The following is a 26861-nucleotide window of genomic DNA, read 5'->3' on the forward strand; positions in this document are numbered from 1 at the left end:
TTTGTCTTAGTTTTCTCATCTGTAAAATGGGTATAATATCAGCACCTTCCCACCCAGGATTGTTGTGAGGATCAAATGAAATAATAATTGTAAAGTGCTTAGCATAATACTGTAAACAGTATATGTTAGTTATTAATTTTTAAATTAGAAATATTAAATTACATTATTATTTAATTATTAAATTTATTGAATCAATGATTTACAAATAAATATAATATATTATATTATACATAACATATATAATATAGTATATTATATAAATATAATAATTTATAAATTAAATGAATAATTTAATTATTATTACTACCAGGGCTCAAAGAAGGGAGGGATCACATCCAAGTAAGATTTTGCATCAGGGGTACAAAAAAAGGACATTTCAGTTGGAAGATACACCAGCAAGAAAAGACAGAGTTAGTAAAATATGGGGAATGATTGTGAATAATGGATAGTCCAATCTCTCTGGAGTATAAAGTACAGAAATGGGAATAGTGGGAACTACGGCTGGTCAAAAAAAAATGCTGGGGTCATATCATGAAAAGTTTTTAACATTGTGAAGGCTAAGTTTGGATTTCAGTTAGAAGGCTTTGGGAAACCATTGAAGATTCATGAGAAGGGACTGGCATGATTCATAAATGCTTCATAAAGATTAATCTTGCAGTCATGGCTGACATTTATTGGAGAGGGAAACATAAGTCAAAATAACTCAAGATATATGGTACTTTGAGGTTTATGAATCATTTTCCTCACAACCCTTATCTCCCACTACTCTCATCTGTGTACTTAATATTCTAGCCAAATTTAACTACTCATGGTTCTTAAGTCACACCTCTCATTTCCTCTTCTCTTTCCTCCCACCATGACTTAGCTCATGATATTCCTCCCAGCTGGAAGATGACTTAAAATGCTGTTGTGAAAGAGATAATGAGCTCTTGACAGGGGATCTCTCTAAGGCATAATTCACATTTATATAGTGCATTAAGATTTGCAGGGAGATGGAGGGGGGACAAAGGAAACTAAATAGGGGAAAGAAAGATGACTAAGGTTCTTGAGTCTGTAGAACTGGGAAAATCTGATTTGACTTCCTTCATCTCCCTTCCTGAGGTGTCAGGGAAGGCATAATCACCTTTTTTGGGGGGTTCTCACCTCCTTGAGAAGTCAGGGAGATCATGACCACCCTATGTTCTAAAACAAAAGAAAGGGGGAGATGTTGGAATCTTTACAAACTTCTGGTCATTAGAGTTAATAGATTATTGATCTGATCTTACAAGAAGATGTTTTGGGCCAGAACCTGAAACAAGGTACTAAGTAGAACTAATTAATACAATGCTTGTGTTTACACCTTTACACATTGGAATTCACAAGTATGTGAGATTCACAAAGTAAACTGTAACTTTGTGAATTCACACGTCCCTTGAAGCTCTTGTTGATGGTATCGTTCATAGAAATAGGCAACACATAAGAACAAACTGATGAGGTGGGAAAGGTAAAGAGCTTGAGATCTTGGTGGACTATCTGAGTGGGGCCATCCAGCAGCATGGAGAAAATCTGGGACTGGAGCTTGGGCAAATCATCATAGCAGGGGCTGAAGATCTGTCAGTCATCAGCATTGGGGCAACAGATAAATCAGCAAAAGAAGATAATATAATCAAAGATAAATGTGTGGAGTCTCCTCTAGTACTTAAGAAAGGTCAAATAAATAAATGTCATGATGTAATGGAAAGAATATGGAATTAATTGTTAGAGGACCTGGATTAAAATTCAACTCATAACTCCCAGTGCAATCTTGGGCAAAGAGACTTCATTTCTGTAGGTCTTATATTTCTCATCTGTAAAAATGAAAACATTGGACTAAATAGCTTCTGTGTCATTTTTAGCCCTTCGTCTATGATCTTATGTTTTTCCTTCTATAGATAATCAACTATCAAACTATCTGAGGAAAGACTCAACTGAGAGGACATAGGGTCTAGATCTGACTTGGATGTGCATTAATATCATGTTCATGTATCTCCCAATATACCTTTGCTTATGTAATATTTATCCCACTTCATGCCTAACCCAGAATACTTCTTTATCCTTCTTCAATTAATATTCATGGCCAGTCTACTGTCCGATCTTTTTTTAATGAAATCTTAAGACCTCTTTAGTCCACATTTGTTTCTTATCTCTGAATTTCTAAAGACACTTGGTATCCTCCACATATACCTGACTAAATGCTATCCTTTCTTGTTCCCTATTTTGCTTTTGTGTGGTTCCTCTGTAATACCACTTCTGCTCTTTACAACCTATATGATTTTGGACAGATCATTTCTCTGAACCTGTTTCCCTCCTTAGCAAAATCAGAAGTTTGACTTAGATGATTTCAAAGTTCCCATTATCCAGCTCAAAGTCTCTGATGCAATATTGCAGAGTTGGGGTGTCTTTCACATAATTTGTATCCCCCATGGTTGCTGAGCATGAAGACAGTAAGTGCTTAACAACTATTTATTGGCTTATATTAACTCGTCATTTAGTTGTTTTGTATCTCTCTCCCCATATGCAAAAATGGAGTTAAGTTAATGTAAATGTTGCCCATTGAGATCCTTTTGATTCTATTTTTCAATAATCATCATTTATAGGCTCCATCAGAAGCCTATTATATTAATCCATTAAGTGCCGGGAAAACAAATACAAATGCAATTTTTGGTTGCATTTAACAAATGTAGTAATGTATATACATTGTCAGATTTTACCATTGTTTTGTGAAGAGGTACTTGTTCCAAAAGCATTTTTAACCTGTTTATTGTACACTCTAAGAATATGAATCAATCATCACATTCCTCCTTTTGACAAGAAGGTAAAAATTTTTATCTTTCTTGGGAATGATGAGCCCAGTGTTTAATTAGGTTTTGCTTTGAACATTTTCTAGATGCACTGTTATTTACCTTATTATGCCAGACATATACATTAAAACTGGCATCACAAGGATGTTGATTATATGTGTTCTTTGCATTTATTTGACTTCTAGGTGAGAGTCAGTCTCTTAATATACATAGATTCAACTTTCATCGTGATTAATTCTGTGCTTGACATATTTTACTTGAAGAAGACAAAAGCATTTATCTTCACTATTTTCATGTACTGGGTCACTTTGACCTCTAAATTAAAGTTTTACTCTATTCATCCTTGAACACATCAAAAGTTTTACAGTTATTAAGGCCAAATAACATTTTGTTTCATTGGACAAAGTCTCCATGAGATGAAGAAGAACATAAAAGGATAAATATATTTTTGATATAATTCTTACTCTGATTTGAAAATTATACTCATTTCTATTAAAATTATAATAATGACTTTAATTTTAGATAGGATGATAGTTTAAGCTATGTTTATATAATATTCGTTATTATTACTGATATAATATAGCTATATATGATTTGGTTTTAGCCAATGATTTACTTTATTGGCATAAAACACAACATTCTCCAAACTTTAAAAACATCTATATTTCTAACTATATCTATACACCTACCCACCATATCTATACCCATACCCACTCCCATACCCCTACATCCCCACACTCCCACACCCATACCCCCCCACACACATACGTGAGAGTGTGGATATTGGGTGTGTAACCCCAAAAGCACTAGTCTGGGATCCTGCTGCTCAACACACTAGTCATTCTGTTGAAATCAACATGGATGCTGAGGTATACCTTTAAAAAATATAAGGTTTTATCTCATTGGTTTATGAGAAACCAATAAATATTTAGTAATTTCTTTAAAAATAAAAACAATAAAATTTTCTCATATGACAGATTATTATATTAAGATTAGAGAGATAAGATGACCCAAAATATGAATTCCTGTTAGGGATCCCCGTATCTCAAATTTAGCCACTGAGCTACAAGTGTATTCAACTGTTTTTTCAAAGTAATTATTACACAGAGCAAAACTGGAATAATAGAATTTTTGAAGTTCAGAGGAATCTCAGGGGTCATCTCATAGGAGTTTAGGATTTAGAACTGAAAGGGAATTTAGATATCCCCTCATCCTACATCTGAGAAAAACTTGAGATCCAGAGAAATGAGGTCACACAGGTTATGTGAAAACTAGAACCCATGTCTCCTGACTGCTAGTCTACTTTTTTGCTATATCATATTGCCTCCTTGACTTGGTCAGTCACCAAATGGGATGGTTTAGCCTTGACATTAGCCTCCCAAATGCCCAAAGTAAGTAAACCACTTGGACAAAGAATCATTCACCAGATTTATTTGAAGTCTAAGCTCTCTGAATTATACACGTGCACAAATGATTCACTCGGTGGGAACCTCTCACTTTTTTTTTTACACTCTTCAAACTGAAAATAGTACTAAAGAGGTTTGCATAATGCATGTCCATGGAAATGCTGAGGCAATTCTGACTTTCACAGTGCTAGGAGGTACCATTAAGTCTGAGTTTCTTATTCACTTAGATAACCAACCTCTCTTTTTCCAATATAAACCTTGCCTGGCAAAATATGTACTCAGCTTGGGGGGACAAATTTTCATTGGGACTGGGCAAGACTTTGTTATCTATTCTAACTACCTGGTGAGATCAGATCTGCTTACATTGACCTTGAATTCTATGAAGATGTTGTATTGTATTGTTCTTGTTCTGAATTGTGACAGATTTGCAGACAGGACTAATTATCTGACTGGAAAACAAGAGTTCCCCATTCCCTTATATAAATTTCTCAGGAGTCTGTATTCTGGGTAATCAGTAAAAACAGAATGTGCAAGTTCTTTGAGGGTAGGGGTGATTTCTGTGTTGTCTTTATTTTCCCAGCACCTTGCCCAGTAGCTGACACATAGTAGGTGCTTTTTTTTTTTTTTTTAAGTGCCTGTTGATTGATTAGCAAAGTAACTTTTGATATCAGACTGAGGGACTTTACCCTTGACCTGTTTAGACAGGGTCTGTATTATTACTTTAATGAAAGTGGTTGAACAAAAGTTCCACTAGAGGGCAATATACCTTCATTGTTAAATTTCTTTAATCTCTAGTGAAAGCAACCTCTGCAGCAAATGAAAGCCAGAACATTTATTTATATACTTCTCTTTTTTTCTTTCTTTTTTTTCTTCCCTTACAGGAGCCATTTTCCACTTTCCTTTTGGAACTTTAGTATTTTGTAAGCTCCTTTTCCAGTTTGTTAGAACTGGAGAAATTCTAACTAGCTCCCTCCCAACCCACCCGCCCCCTAATTTCCCCTCTGCAGTACAGTACTGTATTGCTATGTTCACAGTAAAAAGGACTTCTAATTTCTGAATGAACATTCTATGTGACTTCAGTCTCTGATGAAACTGAGGTATACACCCTAGTCAAAAACCATGAAATTCCTTCAATCATTTAGCTGTATTATTTTGTTTTGTTCTGCGGCTTGGGCAATGAAAAGATTTTTCCCACTCCATCATGACTGGCAACACACATCTAAACTAACTCATTAATGGACAGTAGTAGATGACCTAGGCCGGGAACATACAGCAGAGAAGGTAATGGTTCTATAGGTGTATATTCTGTAATGCACTTTGGGATAGAGAAATAGAAAATCACAAACTAAAACAAATATCTTGTATGTACAGCATGTGGGCATTGAATCTTTTCTCATTCTCATTTTAGTTTGCTTAGCTATTGTTTCTCTTTAAACCATCTTCAAACGATGTTCACATTTGGCATCTTTTTAAAATGGATTTCAGTAACAAAGATGTTCGATCTTTACTTATATGCCATTGAAGTAATCTTTGTGCCCCTTTAATATTCAGTATTATTCATAAGATACTGTAATATTACCATAACAGCTGTAATATTCTATGAATGCGTTAACAGCAATGCATGAGTTATGTTTCCAGGCAGGTGATGTTTGAATAATCACCAAATTGAAAAAAAAAAGTTCCTGATTTCAAAAGCACAGCTGAAACATTTGTACAAATATACACAAAAAGAAAGGAAAGGGGGGAAAAACCCAACAACAAATAGTTCTGACACCAGAAAGCCATATTAACAAATAGCTTCTGCTAAAGTCAGTCTCTATCACCCTGGACATGCCTCCTAGGTGGGATGCGGTAGCTAGTGTGTGGAAGCAATATCCAAAATACATCAAGAAACATCTTTGGGTGCTAGACTTGATTTTCCCCTCCAGAATTGTTAACAGTGTTAAGGAAATGTTTTATTCCAAACAGTGAGTACACCAGAAAACAAAATAAGACCTGTTCAGGTAGACAATCCTAACAAAGTTTCCCTCTAGAGAGTTCTCTGCTAGACATGGGAAATTTCATGGGTTACCATGAATGGGTTACCATTACCTCAAATGATGAAAACAAGTGCTGGTGACCATGCATATCATGTGGATGTCGGGTGCAGAGACTGGGTGAGATACAATGAATGGAATCTCATGCAATCAAAATTCAAGTTTACATATGGTCCTATTATTATGGCCAGGAAAAAAATGCATACACCTCAGTATGGGGATTGAGAAAGCCAAAGCACCCCCTCCCCCCAAAGGGTGACATTCATTATTGACATCTCTGTTTTAGGTTGGCTTTTGAATACATAGCTCTGAGATGTAATGGTGGCTTAAGAACAAAATGCTATTTATTTTAGGCCCTCCTAAAAGATGCATTAGGGTCAGTGGTAAATGACAGGATTCAGGAAACAAATCCCCTTTTCCTAGCCCTTATGTTGAGAAATTTCAATATAAGGAAGGGGTGGGTGGGTGGGGAGGACTCCCAGTGAACTAAATGTCCAGGGATTTGAAGGCAACCAATTCCTTTAAACATAACTGACCTAATAAAAATAAGCCAACAAGAAAGGAAAGCATGTGAAAGAGAAGTGATCATATTGTCTGAGGCATGGATGGAAGCTCAGTTAGACACTGGGGGAGGTGGCAGGCCAGGACGCCGGGTTTGAATGATTTTTGGCTTTGGAGCATTCTTTGGATCTTCTTCCTCCTCTATGTCGCTGTCGCATACATGCACCACAACACTTGGGGTGGACTCTGTTCCTGCATGAAGTTCGTACTTCTCCCCTGAAAAACAAGATAAATGAAAAATGTTGAAAGAAATTGGATCATTCTGAATGACAAAGCCCGGAAGCATGGAGCCCAGCACTGGATAGGTTTTTTTTTCCTTGTTATTGTTGTTTTGAGATTGATTTTGCCATTTCCTTCTCAAGCTCAGAAGATGAAGAACTGAGGCAAATAGTAAAGTGACTTGGCCAGAGCCACACAACTAATAAGTGTCTGAGACTAGATTTGAACTCAAGAAAATGAGTCTTCCTAACTCTATATACTATCTAGCTTTCCTATCTCATTTATCTAGTCTATTTACTAATCTCATTTCTACCTTTCTGTCTTTCCACCCACAGTCACCTCATCATCACTACCTGGATTACCACAATAGCCTTCTAATTGATCTCCTTGCCTCTGTTCAGTTTTCTTCTTAACTCCAAGATTCAGAATAGCTGGATTCTGTGATCATACATGAGGAATCGCACAATGTTAATGCTAGATTTGGTGGTAGAAGGCATGGGTTTGAATCTTCTATTTGTTACTTGTAAGACCCTGGAAAATACATTGCTCTTCTTTATGTCTCAGTTTCCTCTTCCACAAAATGAAGAGTTGGATTAGAAGGCTTCTGAAGTCTCTTGTAGCAATAAACTGACTCTCCTGCTTTATCGCCAAAGATTTGAATAGCAGTGTAACATCTTTGTTCTCAAAGGGAGTCATGGAGTCTCTACAATTGACTTTCTGGATGACTGAGACAAATTGTTGTAACTCTGATCAATCAATCAGTATATTTATAAATATATATATATACATATATATATATATATATATATATTGTGCAAGACACTGTGCTGCTTATTGAGGATATTGAGACAAAAAATGAAATTGACCCTAATGCATCTTTTAGGAGGGCCTAAAATAAATAGCATTTTGTTCTTAAGACACCATTACATCTCAGAACTATATACTCAAAAGGTATAAACTCAGTGGAATTAAGATAATGATTCTCTAGTTTACAAGTACTTAGTACTTAGTATAATTCTACAAGTTGATATCTTGTTTTAGGATTAAATCAATTATACTGAGCCTTAAGTATATTTCTTCAGAGTTCCTGCCCTTTACATCTCCCACTTTCTTTTGTTTTAGAACATAAATGGTCTTCTCCCATAGTAAACTTGTAGAACTATACTAAGTACATGTAAACTAGTGAATCATTATATGAATTCCACTGAGTTAGCACCTTGTTTTAGGATTAAATCAATCATACTAAGCCTTAAGTATATTTCTCCAGCGTTTCTGCTCTTTACAGCTGACAGAATTCAGTGATTTGCCCAGCATCACACAGCTAGTCCATATTTGAGGCCAGATTTGAACTCAGAAAGATGAATCTTCCTGACTCTAGACCATGTGCTATCCACTGTATCTTTGAAAAATTGCCTCTCAGAAATCAATCAATAAACATTTATTAAGTGCCTATAGTATGCCAAGCACTGTGGTAGGTACTGAAGATGCAAAGACAAAATCAAAACAAATGCTAACCCTCAGGAAACCTACATTCTGTAGGAGGAAATATTAGGTCTGTCTAACTTAGAAAGAAGTAACTTGCTTAGGTTTGTAGAGGGAATGAATGAATAAACAGCAGTGCTTTTGGAGAGAAATCCTACCTTCTTATCACTAAATACTGTTGTACAAAAATATTTATAAATCCATTCCATCCTCATATATTACCAGTGATAGCTATAGAATAATGTATTACATGTATATGATAATAGCTAACACATAGCACTTTAAGGTTTGCAAAATACTTTACAAATATTATTTTATCATCTCAACCCTTAGAGGAAAATCTTATCATTGCCCCCATTTTGTAGATGAGGAAATTGAGACAATATTTAAATGACTTGATCCAGGTCACATAAGTAGGAAGTATCTAAGGCTGAATTTGAATGTCTTCCTGACTTCAGAATTCTCTGAATTTACTGCACCTTCCATCCCAACCTGCTTTATACTCAAATGGAAGATATCACAGTCTTGTTGAGTTTTTGGATTTGTTTAAACAATACTTTATGGTTTTAACAAACTTTATACTATACTACTTATTACTTTTTTCAACTTTCAGGTTCCATTGAAAATCTTACCTCTACAGGTGGTCTTTCCTGATCTCCTGATTGATTATCTCCCATTTACCTTGTCTATACTTTATACATAGACATTTGTTGTCTCCCCATTAGGTAACTTTTAAACTCCTTGAGAGCAAGGATTATCTTTTGCCTTTCCAATGTGACTGGCACATAATAGTTGCTTAATGTGTATTGATTGACATCCTCACAATAATTCTGTGACAGAGAAAAACCAATCCAATCTAATAGTTATATGGTTTGAAAATTGAAAGACCAAATATGGACTTTTTTTAGATTTGAGGAAACTAAGAAGTAGAGAGGTTATAAATACATATATGTGTATATATCATATTTATATGTTATTTATGTTATATTATATTATATACTTTTAGTTGCTCCAAATTATAAAAGTATTAAGTGGCAAAGTTAGCACTTGAATCCCCATTCATATGACTCTAAATTCAGCAACATCTTCTATCATACATTGTAAATGTAATACTTCTATCTCTATTTTATCCATGCAGTGGAAGCAAGGAACAACTGTTTTGTTTGTTTAGTATTATATATTTTGATTTAAAAAATCCTTAAATATTTTAGAAGTTACTCAAGCCCAACTGTTATCTAATCCTACAAATTTCCCGGCAGATTAGTTTAGGGTTTCCATGGAAATTCTACTTTTAAAGAGATTAAAGAATCTACAGTTGACCTCTATTACTAACTGTCATCCTAAAGGTCAGTAGAATAAGTGGTTATCTTCCTGATATGATGTAAGGGACACTGGAGATCCCCAAGTGTCTTTAAATGTCTCATGCTTCAAATATCTTTATAAATTTGAAATAACCACCATCAGAGTCGCTAATGGGTTAATAAATAAATGAATCTTGCCCTTAAGAGTTTGCTGTTAAAACTGACATATTAGTTGGTAGTCATAACCTTTTTGTTAATATCAATAAAAATTTTCTGCATACATGGTACTATGATATTTTCTGGTACATAAATATATAAGATAAGACTTTAAGGAATTTAGAGTCTCGGTGAATAACACAGAGATATGTAATCTATTGTACAGAACAACAAATTCAGATTTTAAAGACATCAGGTTCTCTCTCTCTTCTTTCTGTCTCTGTCTCTGTCTCCCTCTCCCTTCCTCTCTTCCTCCTTCCCTCTTTTTCCCTCTCTCTATTCCTCTGTCTCTTCTTCTTTTTCTTACTCTCTCTCCTCTCTCTGTCTCTCTCTTCCTCTCCCTTCCTCTCCCTCTGTCTCTCCCTCCTTCCTCCTTCCTCTCTTTTTTCCCTCCCTGACTCTTTCCCTTCTTCCCTCTCTCCCTCTTTCTCTCCCTGCCCCTCCCCAATCTCCTCCTAAAAGAAAAAAAAGAGAGGGCTCTTATCCCCCATGAAAGCATGTAGGCTAACAAGATATTAAATAAGGATAAATCATATTTTATGTTAAAGAAAATGTAAGACTTGCATCTGAGTCAATAAGCAGCTAAGACAACTTCTTTATCTTGAACCCCTTCTGTGTCACTAGTGTGATTTTGGGAAAACTGTTCAGTTTCCTGTTCTGTAAGATAGAAGTTGGATTAAATGATCTATGAACTTCCTTTCATCTCCAAATCTATGATTCTATGATCTAGTAAATTACAGATGGATTGCAATTATATTGCTGAATCAATGCAAAAGCATTTTTGAAGGACTTAAGTTTTCCACAAGTGATTAAATCATAGATTTTTCATGTATTTACATATTATATTACTATATTTGGTCAAATTTCCCTTCCTCTTACTTTCTCCATATTTTTGTTTTAAAACAGGAATGCGGAAAGGGGAATCTGGGTTGTGAAATAATATCCATTGTCATTAATCTTTTGGATTCTAACCCCCATTTGTTATTAAAGAGCAGTGGATTACTTAGTTACAGATTAATCAGTGGTCAAGTTAAATGAAATCTAATACTACTGTTCTTCCTTCAGGAATTTAGAATATTAGACTGCTTTAAGTAAAAGGGAGTTTAGGAGAGAGAAATTATTTGCAAATGATTAAAAGGTGCTATTTTCCTTAGGATATGTTTTTTGGTTTTGCTTAGGTAGTCTCATTCTGGGGAAGAAGAGGAAGCCTATTGCTGCAGCCCTAATTCACTATTTCTCATCTTTCTTTTTGTAAGATGAAGTTGTCAATACATCATATAGAAAGGACAATTATATATACCCACAATCATGGCAGTAGGAAGAAACAGATGAAAAAAATTTAAGAATGATAATAAGAATTTCGGTTTCTGTTTTGTTTGCTTGCTGATTTTTGATGGTCTGTAACTCTTTATTGAGACTCTCATGATATGTGCTAAGGCACTTTTCTTATATAAAAATAGATGAGGCTTTAGTTTGCTGTGCCTCAGTTTCCCTGAATAAAAATTATTATAACCCCACTACTTTGTCCCTTAGAAATGAGGAATAGAAAAGAGGCCCTGAAATACCATATAGTTAAGGGATTCCAAGTGCTTTAATCTCAAAAGCCTGCTCCTTTGGGCATTGCCCATAGCCTTGATGTCTCCTGCCCTCTGACCTTTTTATCTTGATTCCATTTTGTCAGGACTAAGTTATGATCCTTTCCTGGAGTTATAGCTTGTCCTCCCACCCAATATCCTCACCCCCCCCATCGGCCTTTGTTTCCCCTCGGTACAAAAGTCTCTTGAATTATTTGTTCAATTTATTCAAAGCATTGGAATGCTTTGAAATGCTTTGAAACAAGAGCCCAATTCAGCCTGCTAGTCTTGACTAATTTAGACTAGTCTAAATTCTTCACTATTAAAATGATTAAAAACCAATCTCTGTCTCTGAAGCCTGGAGAGGAAATAGGCCAAAAAGAAAAAAAATTCAATCTGGGAAGTCCAAAGTTATTTCTCTTTTTACTTTGTAGCCTCTCAGCTACAGAGAGTAATTTGTACTCTAAATTCAGTTTCTCTGACATTACAAGTTTATTCATGACAAACACTGGGCTAAACATGCAGGCTAGAACTTTTAGCATAACATGATGGTCTGTGGGGTTGATGGTATTTTTTTATTTTTAAAGTTTTTTTTTGCTTATAGGTAGATAAATTTGAATCATTCAGCAACTGAGTAATAAATATAGGTGGAATAAGTGCATCTGGACCAGGTCCTATCCACAGCTCATTTAGGACTATAGATAAGGAAAAGTGATGTGAGAGAAAATACCAATTTGAAGTCAAAATCCCTTAGTTCAAATTTCAGCAAGTCACCAGCTTTCTGAGACTCACTTTTTTCCTTTGAAAAATGTGAATTTTGCAATTGCAATGATTTCAGAGAGGCTTTGGAGAGACTTGCATGAATTGATGCTAAGTGAAGTGAGTAGAACCAAGAGAAACATTGTACACAACAAGAAGAAGATTATGTGATGAACAATTCTAATGGACATGACTCTTTTCAACATTTAGGTGATTCAAGCCAGTTCCAATAGATTTGTAATTAAGAGAACCATCTGCATCCAGAGAGAAGACAATGGGGACAGAATATGGATCACAACATAGTATTTTTCACCTTTTTTGTTGTTTGTTTTTTTTTCTCATTTTTTTCTTTTTTGATCTGATTTTTCTTGTGCAGCATGTTAATTGTGGAAATATCTATAGAAGAATTGCACATGTTTAACATATATTGGATTACTTGCTCTCTAAGGGAGGGGATGGGGGGAAGGAAAAGAGAAAAAAAATTAGAACACAAGGTTTTGCAAGAGTGAATGTTGCAAATTATCTTTGCATATATTTTGAAAATAAAAAGCTTAAAAAATGTGAGTTTTGGATTAGATGAAATTATCCCTTATTTTTCTCCCAGGTTTAAATCCAATGATTCCTTAATTAAACTCTGCCTTACACAGGACAAATAAGGTTCTACTGAGTGAAACCACTGTCAGCAGTGTGGAAGAAAAGAAAACTTTAGATGGGGGGAATTCTATATTTACGCAATGATCTTGTTTTCCTTCACTGAATGAGAGTATGTGTGAAGGGATATATACTATGGGGAAAAGTAAAGGTGACGGCAGCCCAGTTTGTTTGCTGCAGGGCCAAAAGCAACATTCACATCAAGCTAATGAAGTCGGATTTCTTGGTACTAGGGATATTTTATTGCTGTGATCCCATTAACTTTGACATTTCACTGTTCTATTTTTGGAAATTTTCCTACTATCAAAAAGCAGCAAAGCATCACAACTGCTGAGAGGCTACAAAGTAAAAAGAGAAATAACTTTGGTCTTCCCAGATTGAATTTTTTTTTTCTTTTTGGCCTATTTCCTCTCCAGGCTTCAGCTAATTTCTCAGCTGTGGGGGCTGACGTCAATGTTGCCAACCCAGCAGTGGGAACCAATTGGTCACTGTCAGTGGCAAGTTCTTCTTGCCACTGACTATGTCCTTGCTCGTAAAGAGAAGGGGAATTTCCAATATAGCTAAGGACAGAAAAATCACCCCCGCTTCTCTTTTAAAGGACAATGCTACCCAATCTAAATGCCTTTCTGTCTCAAAAACAATTTTTCTAGTAGCCTTCCCCTTAAAAATGTAGGACATCATTATTAAAGGTATTTCAATTTGTCTGAATAATATCAAGCTTTGTTGTTGTTGACATGATTAAAAAGAACAGAGTATCCAACTCTTTCCCTTCCCACATTTCCCCAAGAGAACAATTTATAATCTCTATCACCTAGATTCAAAGTAATTTTTTTAGACATAAGATTTAAAGCCAGAAGGAACCTAATAAAGCATTTAGTACAACAAATCTATTTTACAGAGGACAGAATTACAGAATTTTACAATTGTACCCATCACTGAGCACAGTTTGTGACACATTTTAGGTGCTTAAAAATGTTCATTGACTGATGGATGTCAGGGGACATCTAATTCACCCATAACCAAAAAGGAATCCTCACTCTAACTTAATGAAAAGTGATGACTCCTTAGGGTCTTCCCTCCCAGATTGATTCTTTTGAGAAGGAAAACTAGGACATTTTTTTGCCTTAATTTTTATGCAGCTTTTAATCACTGAATGGGTGTTGCCCCAGACAAACTGAGTTCTGGGAGAAAGATCTTAGCTTAAAAAATACAAGGTCTCTCCTTACAGCTGAGAGCCATCTCCATTCACTCTGACCTCTGTCTTGCCACTGGATCCAGATGGCTCTAAAGGAGAGAATGGGACTAATGACTTTGCCCAGCTCTGCCTTACTTAAATCCAGTTCACTTGCAAGTCAAGACATCACACTCCTAAAATCATTGGTCCTAGTCAAGAATAAAGGATGAATAATTGAAAATTGCTCCTCCAGCTTCTGTTTGGAGACGTCTAATGAAATTCCCCTAAGGTAATATGTTCTTCTTTTGGATAATTCCAATTATTATAGAGTTTTCCCCACAATAGGACCTAAATTTACTTTCTCTCCCCTCACCCCATTTCCACCTATTGTTTCTGGTTCTATCCTCTACAGTCAAATAGAACAAAGCTAATCCCTATTCTAAATATCCTTTTTCTAAATCTTTTCTTCTTCAGTATTATCACTGCTCAGTTCTTTCAACTTCTTATACATCCAAAGAATAATGAGGAACTCATCCCCAAAGAGTGAAAAATGCCCTGTTTAAGATCACACATAATATATAGCAAGCTACATTTGTTCCCATGTTCCCAGTCTCCAAATCTGATGCTTGTTCACACCACACCACAAAAGAAATGACTGACAGCTGGAATTATTTGTAAAGAAATGGTCCTGGATTCTTGCTCTTTTTTCTTCCAGGGTAACTAAGATTGAGAAAAGGCTGGTGGGAAAACATTAATTCTTCTAGGCATCTGTAAAGGAATTTTAATGAGACCAAATGCAGGCTGCCAACTCTAATGGGGAGATGGTTCATCTGGTATTCTCTCAAGTATCAGGAAAGAGTGTGATTGCATTATCACCTTGCAACCAGCTGAAAACCAGCTGCTGGTCACCTCCTCCCTTGGAAAGACATTATTTTAGTAATAGTCTGTCTCTATGTTATTGTACAATGGTAGTTTTACCTCTGTTTTATCAGTCTAATTAATCACAGGGAACCCAAAGTTTTTAAGGGATGGAAAGGGGCAGGATTTTAAATTCTGGGTACCACCACAGAGACTATAAATTATTCTAATAAATTCATAGGCTCACAGATATAGAGCTGGAAAGGACTAACGAGGCCATTTAATTCAATTCTTTCTACATCATCATAAAGAGACTACTCTCCGTCCTTGTCTTTACCTCAAGAAATTCCGAATTCATTTGGACTGTTTAAACTGTGTATATTACTTGTACAGTTCTTTCTCCTGGATTGTTTAGCAATTTCAATCTTTTTCTCTTTGTTTCTTCCTAAAAGTTAAAATCATATTTCTTACTTTCTTTGAGGTTTTACTTTCCCTGGGGGCTTGATCTCAAAGCTCTTTCAGCCTCTTCTCATTCTAAGCAATTTGTGATTTACCTCTTTGGTCTCTGTCCCAAATGACTTCCCGGAGGGACAGATCCTGACTATAAAGATATATCTCTCTATAGCTATATGTATATATCTATTTATCCCTCTATGTAAACATATATATCTATGTAGATATATATGAAAATATATATTTGTGTTTTGTTGTTTTTTATTGTAAGTTATTGGCAGAGCAAAAAAAATCATTCAAGGATCATATTTTATTAGATTGTAAACTCAGAAACTGAATCTTATTTTTATCATTGTATTCCTAAAGTCTAGCACAGTGTCTTGTCCATTGTGGAGATAAAATAGGGGTGAGACCTATTATTTCCCTGGTTTAGAGAACACGTAGGTGAGAAAATTTCTTCTACAAAGACATGTCAGTTCTTTTTCTATAATTTATAGACTTAGAAAGTTGTCAAAATGCTCATGGTCACACACATATCAGTATTAGAAGCAAAACTTGAGCCAAGGGCTTCTTGATTTTAAAGCTAGATCTGTAATCACTAAGCAACACTGTCACTCTTCACATTATGGGCTTCACTCAGTCATTTGTTTAACTTGAATTTGTTATTACAGAGAAGTAAATGAATGGTGAAGATATTATGCTCTATAGTAAAACCTCTTCAGTTGTGAGTTGTGGATTCATGTGGGTCGCATAACTGAATGTGGGAGTCACAAAATATTTGTTATCAGTAAATGTTTGATTTGTATTCCTATTTTATATACTTTTATAGTCAGGATTATATAAAAATTTTGCAGGCAAAAAGGGATCATGAGTGGAAAAATTTAAGAATCCCTGGTCTATATCAGAGATATTAAACACAGGATCACAGGACAGTCTAAAACAGATTAAAATGTCTGAAAATATGTAACAAAATAAACAAATATATATATATATATATATATATATATATATATTTGGTGAAATACATAACAAAATAAAAATACAATAGAAGACAAATAATGTTAATATGTGGTTTTCTAAATCATTATGGAGATCTCATGGATCCTTATTATGTATAGTTCCCATTTCTATTTGACTATGTCAGGACTATTCCATTGCATCAATGTGGAGGAGGAAGTCAGGGAAGGTGTCACATAGAAAATGGCTCTTGAACAAAAGGACATTTGGCCAAAAAAAGATTCTTCATTGAGGTCAGGAAAGTCAGAAGGAGTATTGTGCCAATGTGTTTTTTTCATGTAGCTGAAAAATAAAAAGGACATTGTGCTTGAAATTTCTTTGAAATTTGAATTAAGTGAATAAATTATTATTGAATACTAAGCTATTGTTGAACTACATTTTGTTGCTGTCTCTGTGACCAGCTGAAGGACATAGTGGATAGAAAGCTGCATCTGAAGTCAGGAAAACTCATTTTTCTGAGTTTAAATATGGTCTCAGATAGTCATTTACTATGTGACCTTGGACAAGTCATTTTACCCTGATTGCCTCAGTTTAGTAAAGCTGGAGAAGGAAATGGCAAATCCCTTTAGTATTTTTGCCAAAAAAAAAACCTAAATGGGGTCACAAAGAGTCAGACACATGACTGAAAAATAACTGACCAACTGTGACCACTTGGTTTTACTCTATTTTCTAAATGCTGTGTCAGTGTTTTCTTATCTGCCCCCTTAGAATGTAATTTCCTTGAAGGAGGGAAGATAGGTTGTAAATGCAGGCTGTTAGAGTTGACAGATACCTTTGCAATGATCTCTTTGAGCACAAGTGTCAAACATATGGCCCGTGTCAACATGTAACACTTCCCACTCCCAGATGTGCCCTGAGCTAAATCAAAATGTAATTGAAAAATACTTCTGCAGGGATCTTTACATATGGTTTAGTGGCTCTGTATTGATTGATTGGAGTTTGATGTCACTGATGTAGAGCTACCTTGGCCTAGTGGAGAAAATTCTGGTTTCAGAGACAGGAAGACATGGTTTCAATTTCTGCCTTAGACATGTATTAGCTATGTGACAAAATTAAATTGTTTATTCCTTTGGGACATTTTTTCCCTCATTTGTAAAATGAAGTTCTGTGCCAGGCCAGAAACCCTGAGGGTCTTCCCTTTTCAAATGCATTCATTCATTTACTTATTTATTTAGATTTTTCTGGACTAGGTGAAAGAAGAAATTTTTTACCTCAATTGCTACCAAGCTTTAACCATTTAATGGATGTGACTTCAGTCAAACTGAGACCTGTTGAAGACCTTAACTTAAAAAGGACAAGGTCTACCATTTCATCTAGGGCCATCTTGATCTATAGCTTGTCATTGGACCCAGATGATTCTGGGGGAGAAAGTGAGGCAGGTGACCTTGCCCAGCCCTCCCTCTCTTAAATCCAACTCACTTGCATTTCTTGACATCACCTCCCTTATATGATGATCCTTTTAGAGAATGAAGGACAAACAACAATATTTAGTAAAACTATCTCACCAATAATGACATCATAACTACTCCCACTCACTATTACTTCTTGTATTAGTCAAGATAGTTAGTGGATTTCCATTTTGTCTTCCTCTTCTTTGACGTAGAATTTTGTCCATTATTATGACTATTTTTGTCTATTGTTATGACTCAATATGCTTCAATGGATCTTTGATCTCATTCATTTGGGCTTTTCCTCCATTGGTGCAGATGGCAATGCATCCATTCTTCTATGTGCCTCATTCTTGTCTTCTCTACCATTGATCAAAAGAAAATCTATCCAGTATACTGGACGTCTTCCTCCAGATCTTTTTACATTTTTAGTTATCTGTGCAGATGCACCCAGGCTATTCATCTGTTATTCTTTGCTCTGGATAAAATATATAAAGGGCTTTGCAAATCTTGAAGCTCTCTATATAAATAATGATGGTGATGGTGATGATAGCAGTGGAAATAGTGGTTAGTAGGTGAGATAGTTGACAGAGAGTTGCCCTAAGACCCTAGGAGACTTGGATACAAGCCCCAACTCTGACCCATCTTGGACCCATCCTGTGAACTTTAAACTCTCAGTGCTTTAGGCCAGTAATAGTAAAATAAAATAGAAACAAGATCACTAAACTGTATATAAGGGTACCTGAAGGTATCATATTGACTTAGAAAATCTCATGTTAGAAATACCTATGTCCTATTTTAAAATGTATTTTGTTAAATATTTCCCAAATACATTTTAATTTGATTCAGGTCATAACATTCAGGAGTGTTATGTGTGTGATACCTCTGCTTTGGGCAACTCTGACTAAAAATTGCAGAGAAAATGCTGATCTGTATTGAGATAAAAGTGTGGTCACCTGAAAGTTCTTTACAGGAATGAAATCATATATCCAGTTCTTTCTGCTTCTTCTCCTCCTTTTCTTTCTCCTTATTACCAGCCACTTCTGCTGATATCCTAGCTGGAAATATGTGTCAGTCTTCTAACTTTCACAATACATGCATCTCTCCATTGCAATGTGACCATCTGTCACTTTAGTTCTTCAAAATTTGGGTGTTCTAAAGTTTGCAAATTGATGACATCACTAGGAAAAAATCACAGTGTTGTTCAAAAGTAGGGTATGTGTCTGCATGCGTTTTGGCAACCTGAGATAGTTAAAAGCCTTACTCAATTTCCCAGATGTGATCTAGATTACACGTTCCCTTTTTTCCAATTCTGGGCCTGGCTCATCATCTGCTTACAATGCTTTTCCTAGATATATGTACTCATACACTAACTCAATGTGGTGGCTCAATAAATAATGAAAATTAACAATTTAGATGTACATGCTGTGGGTTATAAACTGAGTCCATTTAAACCGCTCCAAGAGCTGTAGGCTGCCAGGGAAAGGTCCTTTATAGTTTCTATTCATTTGCCTGTGGTCTCTCCCTAAATTCTTATTTTGTGTGCCAAAGAAACATTATGGGTTTACGGGAAAACAGGTCTGTTTTGTTTGAGTTTAAATTAATTTCTGGTCTTTGCTTTTCATTTCTTCTTCTGTAGAAATGCTTCTATCCACAGGGAATGAGAACAAAATGATAAAAACTGGATCAGTGTTAAGAAGTCTAGATGTTAAGAAAAGTATTCTTAGTACTCTGTAACACCTAGCTCCAGGATGCTGGGTACTAAGCAGTGAGTTTCCATTTAAATTATGCATGCTGTTTTAATAGGATTGGTCAGAAACATATTGCCTTAAGAGAAGAGGAAAAGATTGAAAGGATGAAAGAAAATATTGTCAATATAATCCTATCTTCATAGACTATATATAATGCTTACTTTTTGTCTTAGAATTCTGTTAACACATATTTATAAAGTACTTATCATATCCCAGAAACTGTGCTAGGTGCTGGGAATACAAAAAAAGGGCAAAAACATGATCTTCACTCTCAAGTAAATCACAGTCCAATGGGAGACATCAGCCATGTAAGTAACAAGATTTATGCAATGTAAATCATTTTAACCAACCTTGTTTGTGGAGAGGAGAAGGTAGCTGCTAGAGTCCTATTTTAATACCCAGATCAGCTAGAGAGCTTAGAAATTTATTAAAAAGCAGAGGGTATTTTCTTTTATTTTGTGAGTGTGTGTTTTTTAATTTTCTTACCTCTTCATCTCTACTTTCCCCTGGCCTATTTTAACATTAGAATAAAATCCCACCTTCTGAAAGAGGCCTTTCTCAGTCTCTTCCACTGCTATTCCTCTGAAATCACCTTCTGAGATGATCAACTCCTTAGGAATGCTTGGGCCCCTCCTTCTCTCTGATTAAAGCACGTGGAGGCTGAATACTGAAGAGTTCATCAAAGGCAGCTATTTCATCATTTTCTACCTAGTTGCAGGACTTTATCATACCCTCTGTGGTAGGTATCTCTCCTCTCTTCTCCCACACTTCTCCCTCCCCTCTCCATTTTATTTCCTTTCTAGGTACTGTCTACCTTCATGAGAATGTGCACTGCCTCAGGGCATGGACTATATTTTACCTTTTTTTGTATCCTCTATATTTAGCATAATGTCTAGTAAGTGCTTAATAAATATTTACTAATTTGACTACTTGACATTTATACTATATATGGAATGTATAGTATACACACATATATGGAAAGGAAATCTATATCATATATATATTTTATATGTTTGCATACTAAATGTGTATATATGTATGCATGTGTCTATTTGTCTATGTATCTATCCATCTATCCAACTATATTTTTTCTATCTATTCATTCATCCACCATCTATCCAACTATATTTTTTCTATCTATTCATTCATTTTATATATATATATGTATATATATAAAAACATATATTTTTGTGTGTACATCTTTATTTTGCACACTATATATATGCATATGTATTTATATACACACATATATATCATTATTTGTAATAACATACAAATAACTTTCTATTTTCATACAATTATTTTATATACTGTGCATATTTATCTAATCTATATATCTATTTATCCATCCATCTATCCACATATTTCCCTGGCCGAATTCTCAAATAGGACAAGAGAAACCGAAAGGAGTTAATCATAAAAAGAAGAGCAAAGAATGAGTGTTAATAATCGTTCATTCCCTGTCCCCAAATACTGGAAAGACTTGAGAGCACTTACTGACCCCTTTAATCTTTTCTCTTGTCTGTCTGGTTGCACACAGATAAAGGAAAACAAATGAATAAGCAAATATCCCATAATGGAAGAAAAACTTAAGGAAGGAAGTTCATTGGCCAGGGACATAATAAAGATTTTTCCTCATAATAACTTTTCTTAACAACCAACATTGATTTTTAGCATTTTAAGATTCAAGAAAAGGCAATATAATGTGTGTAGGAGATAGAGGGTCAGCCTCAAATCATTCTTTGGATCTGGGTTCAAGTTTTTCCTCTGTCATAAATTGGCTGTGTGATTATAGGAAAATCACTTAAACTCTCAATGTTCTAGTAATATTGTGTTAGATACAAAGAGAAAGAGATTTTGACAGGATGAATTTTGACTTCAAAAACCACAAATAAACATTATCTATATTGTATTTTTCTAAAAAAATATTTTGCTAAACATGTTTCAATTACATTTTAATCTTATTGGAGCTTCTGTGTATTATTGTGTATTATGTGTGTTTTGTGAATTTGAAACTTGTGCTTTAGAAAACCTCCTTAGACTTATTTACAAAAAAGGTATTGGTAGAAGAGTTTCTTCTCTGTATTAATGAAATTATAAGTCCCCATACTTTTAAAGTTTACAAAGTATTTTCTTTGTATCAATCCATTGGAGTAGAATATTGTTTAAGTCATTTTAGTCACGTCCAATTCTGTGACATCATTTCCTTCTCCAGCTCATTTTACAGATAAAGAAACTGAGGCAAGTTGGCTTAAGTGGCTTATCTGGGATCACACAGCTGATAAGTGTCTAAAGTCAAATTTGAACTCAGGTCTTCCTAATTCCAGGCCTGATGCTCTATCTACTGAATCAACTAGCTGCCCTGAAGTAGTGTGGGTTAATGCAAGATTATGAATGAGGAGAAGCTAGGTGACACAGTGGATAGAACACTTGGCATCAAAGCAAAGGAAACTCATTTTCCTGAGTTTAAATCTGGCCTCAGATACTTACTAGCTGTGAGACTCTTGATTAGTCATTTAATACTATATTGTTAAATGTAGCTATAAAATGAGTTGGAGAAGGAAATGGCAAATTATTCTAGGGTCTTTGCTAAGAAAACCCAAAATGGGGTCACCAGGAATGAATTGCCATTTCCTTCTTCAGGCTCAGAAAGAACTAACTTCCTCAGGGTCACAAAGAAATTGTATATGAATGAATTCTCCTGATTCTAAGTCAAGTGCTCTTTTTGCTAACTATACCAAGACCTTAAAAATCTGGAGGAGTCTCTACCATAGCCCTTTCTCCCCCTCCAAAAAAAGTTATTATTTATGTAACCACAAAGGGTTCAAAATCGAGGGATCTTAATTTGGGGTCTGTGAAATAAATTTTTTTCAATAATTACTGTATTTCAATATAATTGTTTTTTTTGAAGTCCTTTGCATTTTATTTTATGTATTTAAACACATTCTGAGAAAGTAGGCAGGCCATAAGCTTCAAACTGTTGACAAAGAAGTCTGACTCACAAAAAAGTGATGAATCTTTGTCCTAGACAAAATTATGAATTAGGTGGAGTTTGTTTTTGATACTCTCCCATCTAGCTCCCTCTCCATTACTCAACTTATGTCCTATGAACATCTGTGAGAGCAATCCTGTTTGGGAAGCAAGCTGGGAAATTTCATTAAGGTATCCCCGCTAGGAAGGCCATGAGTAGGAATGAGAAGGGACCAGTGTGGGAATCAAAAGGGTATAAGATCATAGCTCTAGAGCAGCAAAATATATCAGAGGTCATCTAATACAATGCTCTTGTCTTATAGCTGAGGAAACTCACTTACCAAAGGTCACACAGGGAAAAAGGGAAAGCAAAGGTAGGGCTGGAATTTGAAATTCAGATTTTAAAACTAGTATTCCCTCAACTCTCCTAGGCTTCCTCCTGCATCCAAATCCTGTTTCTGATCCATACTAGTTGTACCATTTTAGGAAGGTTATTTAACTTTCTAGCACATCTGGGGAAATTGCTAATGTAACACTGTTATTATCTTCATTTTGTTCTTCCCATTGTTCAGTCATTTCTGGTTGTGCCCAAGTCTTCAAGACCTCATTTGGGGTTTTCTTGGCAGAGATACTATAGTGATTTGCCATTTCTTTCTCCAGCACATTTTACAAATGAGGAAATTGAAGCAAACAGAATTAAATGATTTTCCCAGGATCATCCAACCTAGTAAGTGTCTGAAACCAAATTTGGCCTCCTGGCCAGATGCTCTCTATCCACTGGACTATTTAGCTTCCCATTTTACAGATAAGGAAACTGAGGCTGATAGAGTATTCCTCTGACATAAGTTGGCTATGTGATTCGAGGAAAATCACTTACATTCTCTATGTTCTAGGGCTGTGGTGTCAAATACAAAGAGAAAGAGATTCTGACAGGATGAATTGATTTGTCCAGGATCACACAGCAGCTAAGTGTCTAAGGTGAAATTTGAACTCAGGTCTCTCTGATTCTGAACCTGATGCTTTATCCATTTCTCTACCTTGGTGCTTTAATCTATGTTGCTTTTCTTTTGTCCGATGGCTATTGCAACAAAGAGGAATGTACCAAATGTATTTTTTTGAAGTAGAGGAATATAATTTCAGGAGGATAGATGAGCTGAAGATAGCATGAATCTAAATTTCTGATGCCAGGGCTAGAGAATATATGGAGTTTAACACAAAGAAAGGACATTGTGAGGCAACTTGAGTTAGTGAATTATACTCCCATCCCACTTCCCCTTTAAACACATGTGCACATTTCCTAACAGGAGATGGTATTCTACAAAAGAGCTACCAATGAGCCTTATTCTTAAATTCCAGGTAGGAAGGAATAGAAATAATAATAATAATAATAATAATAATAATAATAATAATAAATAGAACCATGGGTTTGAGGAGCATGAAGAAACTTTAGACATCATTTACTACAATCCCTCCATTTTACAGATGAGGAAATTGAGGGGAAGAGACTTGTCATAGGTCATACAATTAAATAATAGCAAAGGAAGCAAAATACTGTATAGCTCTGCTTTTATAACTGCTATCCATTCTGTTTCCTCCAGTCCTTTTCTATGCTATTTTTAAAGCGGTATATAAAAAGTAGTTGGAGTTGGTGGCTGCAGAGGTCACGAGCTGAAGGAAAGCAATTTTTTTTCCTTGACTGAATATAAGCTCAGATCAAGGACATAAAATGGGAAAGTAGGCAGAGAAAACACTTCTCTCTCTATTGTTATTTAAATGTTCAGTCATTTTAATTGTATCTGATTTTTCATGACCCCTTTAAGGGTTTCTTGGCAGAAATACTAGAATGGGCTGCCATTTCTTTCTCCAGTTCATTTTACAGATAAGGAAACTGAGGCAAATGGGGAAAATTGACTTGCCAAGGGTCACATATCTATCTGAGGCCAGATTTGAACTCTAGGCTCGGGACTCTATCTACTCTGAAATCAACCTGCCCCTCTCTCTATTGAGGGGGTACTCATTCCCTGATTTCAAGAAAAGAATTAAGACCCATTCATAGAAATAGATGATGTCAACAGCATGTATTTGTTATATATCTATTATATGCTAGGCGGAGAGGATACAAAGAAAAGCAAAAACATCCCCTATTTACAATCTAACTGGAGGAACATAACAATGATGTACAAACAAAATATATGAAAGGTATAAAAATGATCATCTCAGGGGGAAGGTCCTAGCATTAAGGATGCTTATAATAATGTAATAATTATCATTATTATTAAAGTATCAAATCTAGGATTGGATTAAAATTATTATAGAAGATGGGATTTTAGCTGAGAACCAAAGAAACCATTTTAGAAATTTAGAGATCATCTAAGTAAGAGACACCCAAATGTTTAATGTTGATTAATTGAGATAGCATATAACCCAATAGAGTCTTCTTAACCCATAATCATTTCTTGTAGTTAGGGAGTTGTGGCTGGAAGTCACTTTACATGACATGGACCTTCTAGAGCCTAGGTGTACAGCTCTATGAACTCTCATTCTGAATGTCCTGTCAACAGGACTGCCCCTGTCACTACTCTTGTCCAACTAATCTCAAGATTTCATATGAGGAATAAAGCAATTCTTCAACACAGAAGAGTTAGGGATCTAGTGCACCTTCCTCATCCTAGAAATTGTGATTTTTCTAAGGTCATATGATTAGGAAATGGTAGAAATTAGAACATGGGCAGAAGCAGATCAATGTATGTAGAGAGCTAGGCTGTAGGTTAAGAACTGGAATTGGCAAAACATGGCAGGATTTACAGAGTATGTAGAGAATAATAACCTTCTGTTCAGAAGAAGGTTACAAGTTAGAACTAAAAATTAAACAACATGCAAGCAAAGAAAAGATGTTGGCGTTAATTATTTGCAAAAAATCTTTTTTTTTTTTTTTTTTTTTTTTTTGCAAATCCGTGGAGCAGGATTGAATGGATGTAAAGAATCAGAAAGACCTGTTTCCACTAAGTCCTAATTATGCCATCACTAAATATTATTTGGATGAGATCAGGAAAATCACTTAACTAATGTGGGCATCTGAGTACCTTAATTGTAAAATGAGAGGTGTTTGGATTAGATGGCTTCTCTTGAGTCTTCCAGTTTCAAATTTACCACCCCATGACTTATTGACTTTCAAAGTCCCATCCTGCCCCCAAATTCTATGACTCAAGACTCAAGATTCAAGCTTCTTGATTCTCAGACTTGTAGACTTTGTCTTACATGATGCTTTCATTCAGGATTTATTTTTCCATTTAATAACAATTTTTTAGGCCCTTCGTCTTGATTTACATAGTTGCCTCATCATTATGAACTATACAAATGCCTTATATGACCTTTTCTGGGATTAAGTAGGTTCCTTTCAATAAAGTAAGTCCATTGTATTAAATTAGGTCCCATTATGTTTCTAAGTCGTCATTAAATCATTTCAGTTATGTCTGAATCTTTGTGATATTTTTTGAAGTTTTCTTGGCATAGATACTTTGCCATTTCCTTCTCTATCTCATTTTACAGATGAAAAACTGATGTAGAATTAAGTGACTTGCTCAGGATCATACAGCTAGTAAATATCTGAGACCAGATTTGAACTCAGGAAGATGAGTTTTTGAGACTCCAAGCCCAGCATTCTTTCTACTGTGCCATCTCATCTGGCTGCTCCAAATCTTCAAAGCAGTAGTTGATTATTTTTATGCTCCTGGCTTTTCTTGTTGAATAATTATAATAACAATAATTGATGACTACAAAGTAATTTTTTACTGTGCCATTCTTTCCATTTAATCTTTACAACAACTCCAATGGACTAGGCAGTGAACATGTTATTATTCCCATTTTTCAGAGGGGGAAACTGAAGGTTAGACAGATTCAATGAATTCATAATAACTCACATTTCTAAAGTGTTTTAAAGTTAAAAAAAAAACAACCCTACCAAAGCAGCAGTGCAAAGGTTGTAACCTCAATTTATAGAAATGAAGGATCAAAGAAATTAAATAATTTGCCAGTAGTCATGTAGGCAATGAGGGAACTAAGTGGATTGATTGGTAGACTTAGAATCAAGAAGACCTGAATTAAAATCCAGCTTCAGACATTTATTAGTTATGGGAGCTTAGGCAAGTAACTTAACTTCTGCCTCCATTTTCTTATCCATTCACTTAAAGTGAAGTTAATATTAGTACTTACATCTCAGGGTTTTA

The 26861-nt window shown here is 35.2% G+C and overlaps 1 protein-coding gene across 2 annotated transcripts in view; it reads right to left on the reverse strand.

Moving 5' to 3' along the window:
* Positions 1–4233: 4233 nt before the first annotated feature.
* The window catches only part of RCAN2 (regulator of calcineurin 2), a 333788-nt gene continuing 311160 nt past the window's right edge, over positions 4234–26861 (reverse strand). For both annotated transcript variants that reach the window (XM_051997089.1, XM_051997090.1), the window contains one exon: positions 4234–7038. In XM_051997089.1, coding sequence (XP_051853049.1) covers positions 6875–7038 — 164 coding nt within the window. In that variant the 3' untranslated portion in view covers positions 4234–6874. The remainder of the gene's footprint in view (positions 7039–26861) is intronic.

This window comes from Antechinus flavipes, chromosome 4 (genome assembly GCF_016432865.1).
Source record: "Antechinus flavipes isolate AdamAnt ecotype Samford, QLD, Australia chromosome 4, AdamAnt_v2, whole genome shotgun sequence".
NCBI lineage: Eukaryota > Metazoa > Chordata > Mammalia > Dasyuromorphia > Dasyuridae > Antechinus > Antechinus flavipes.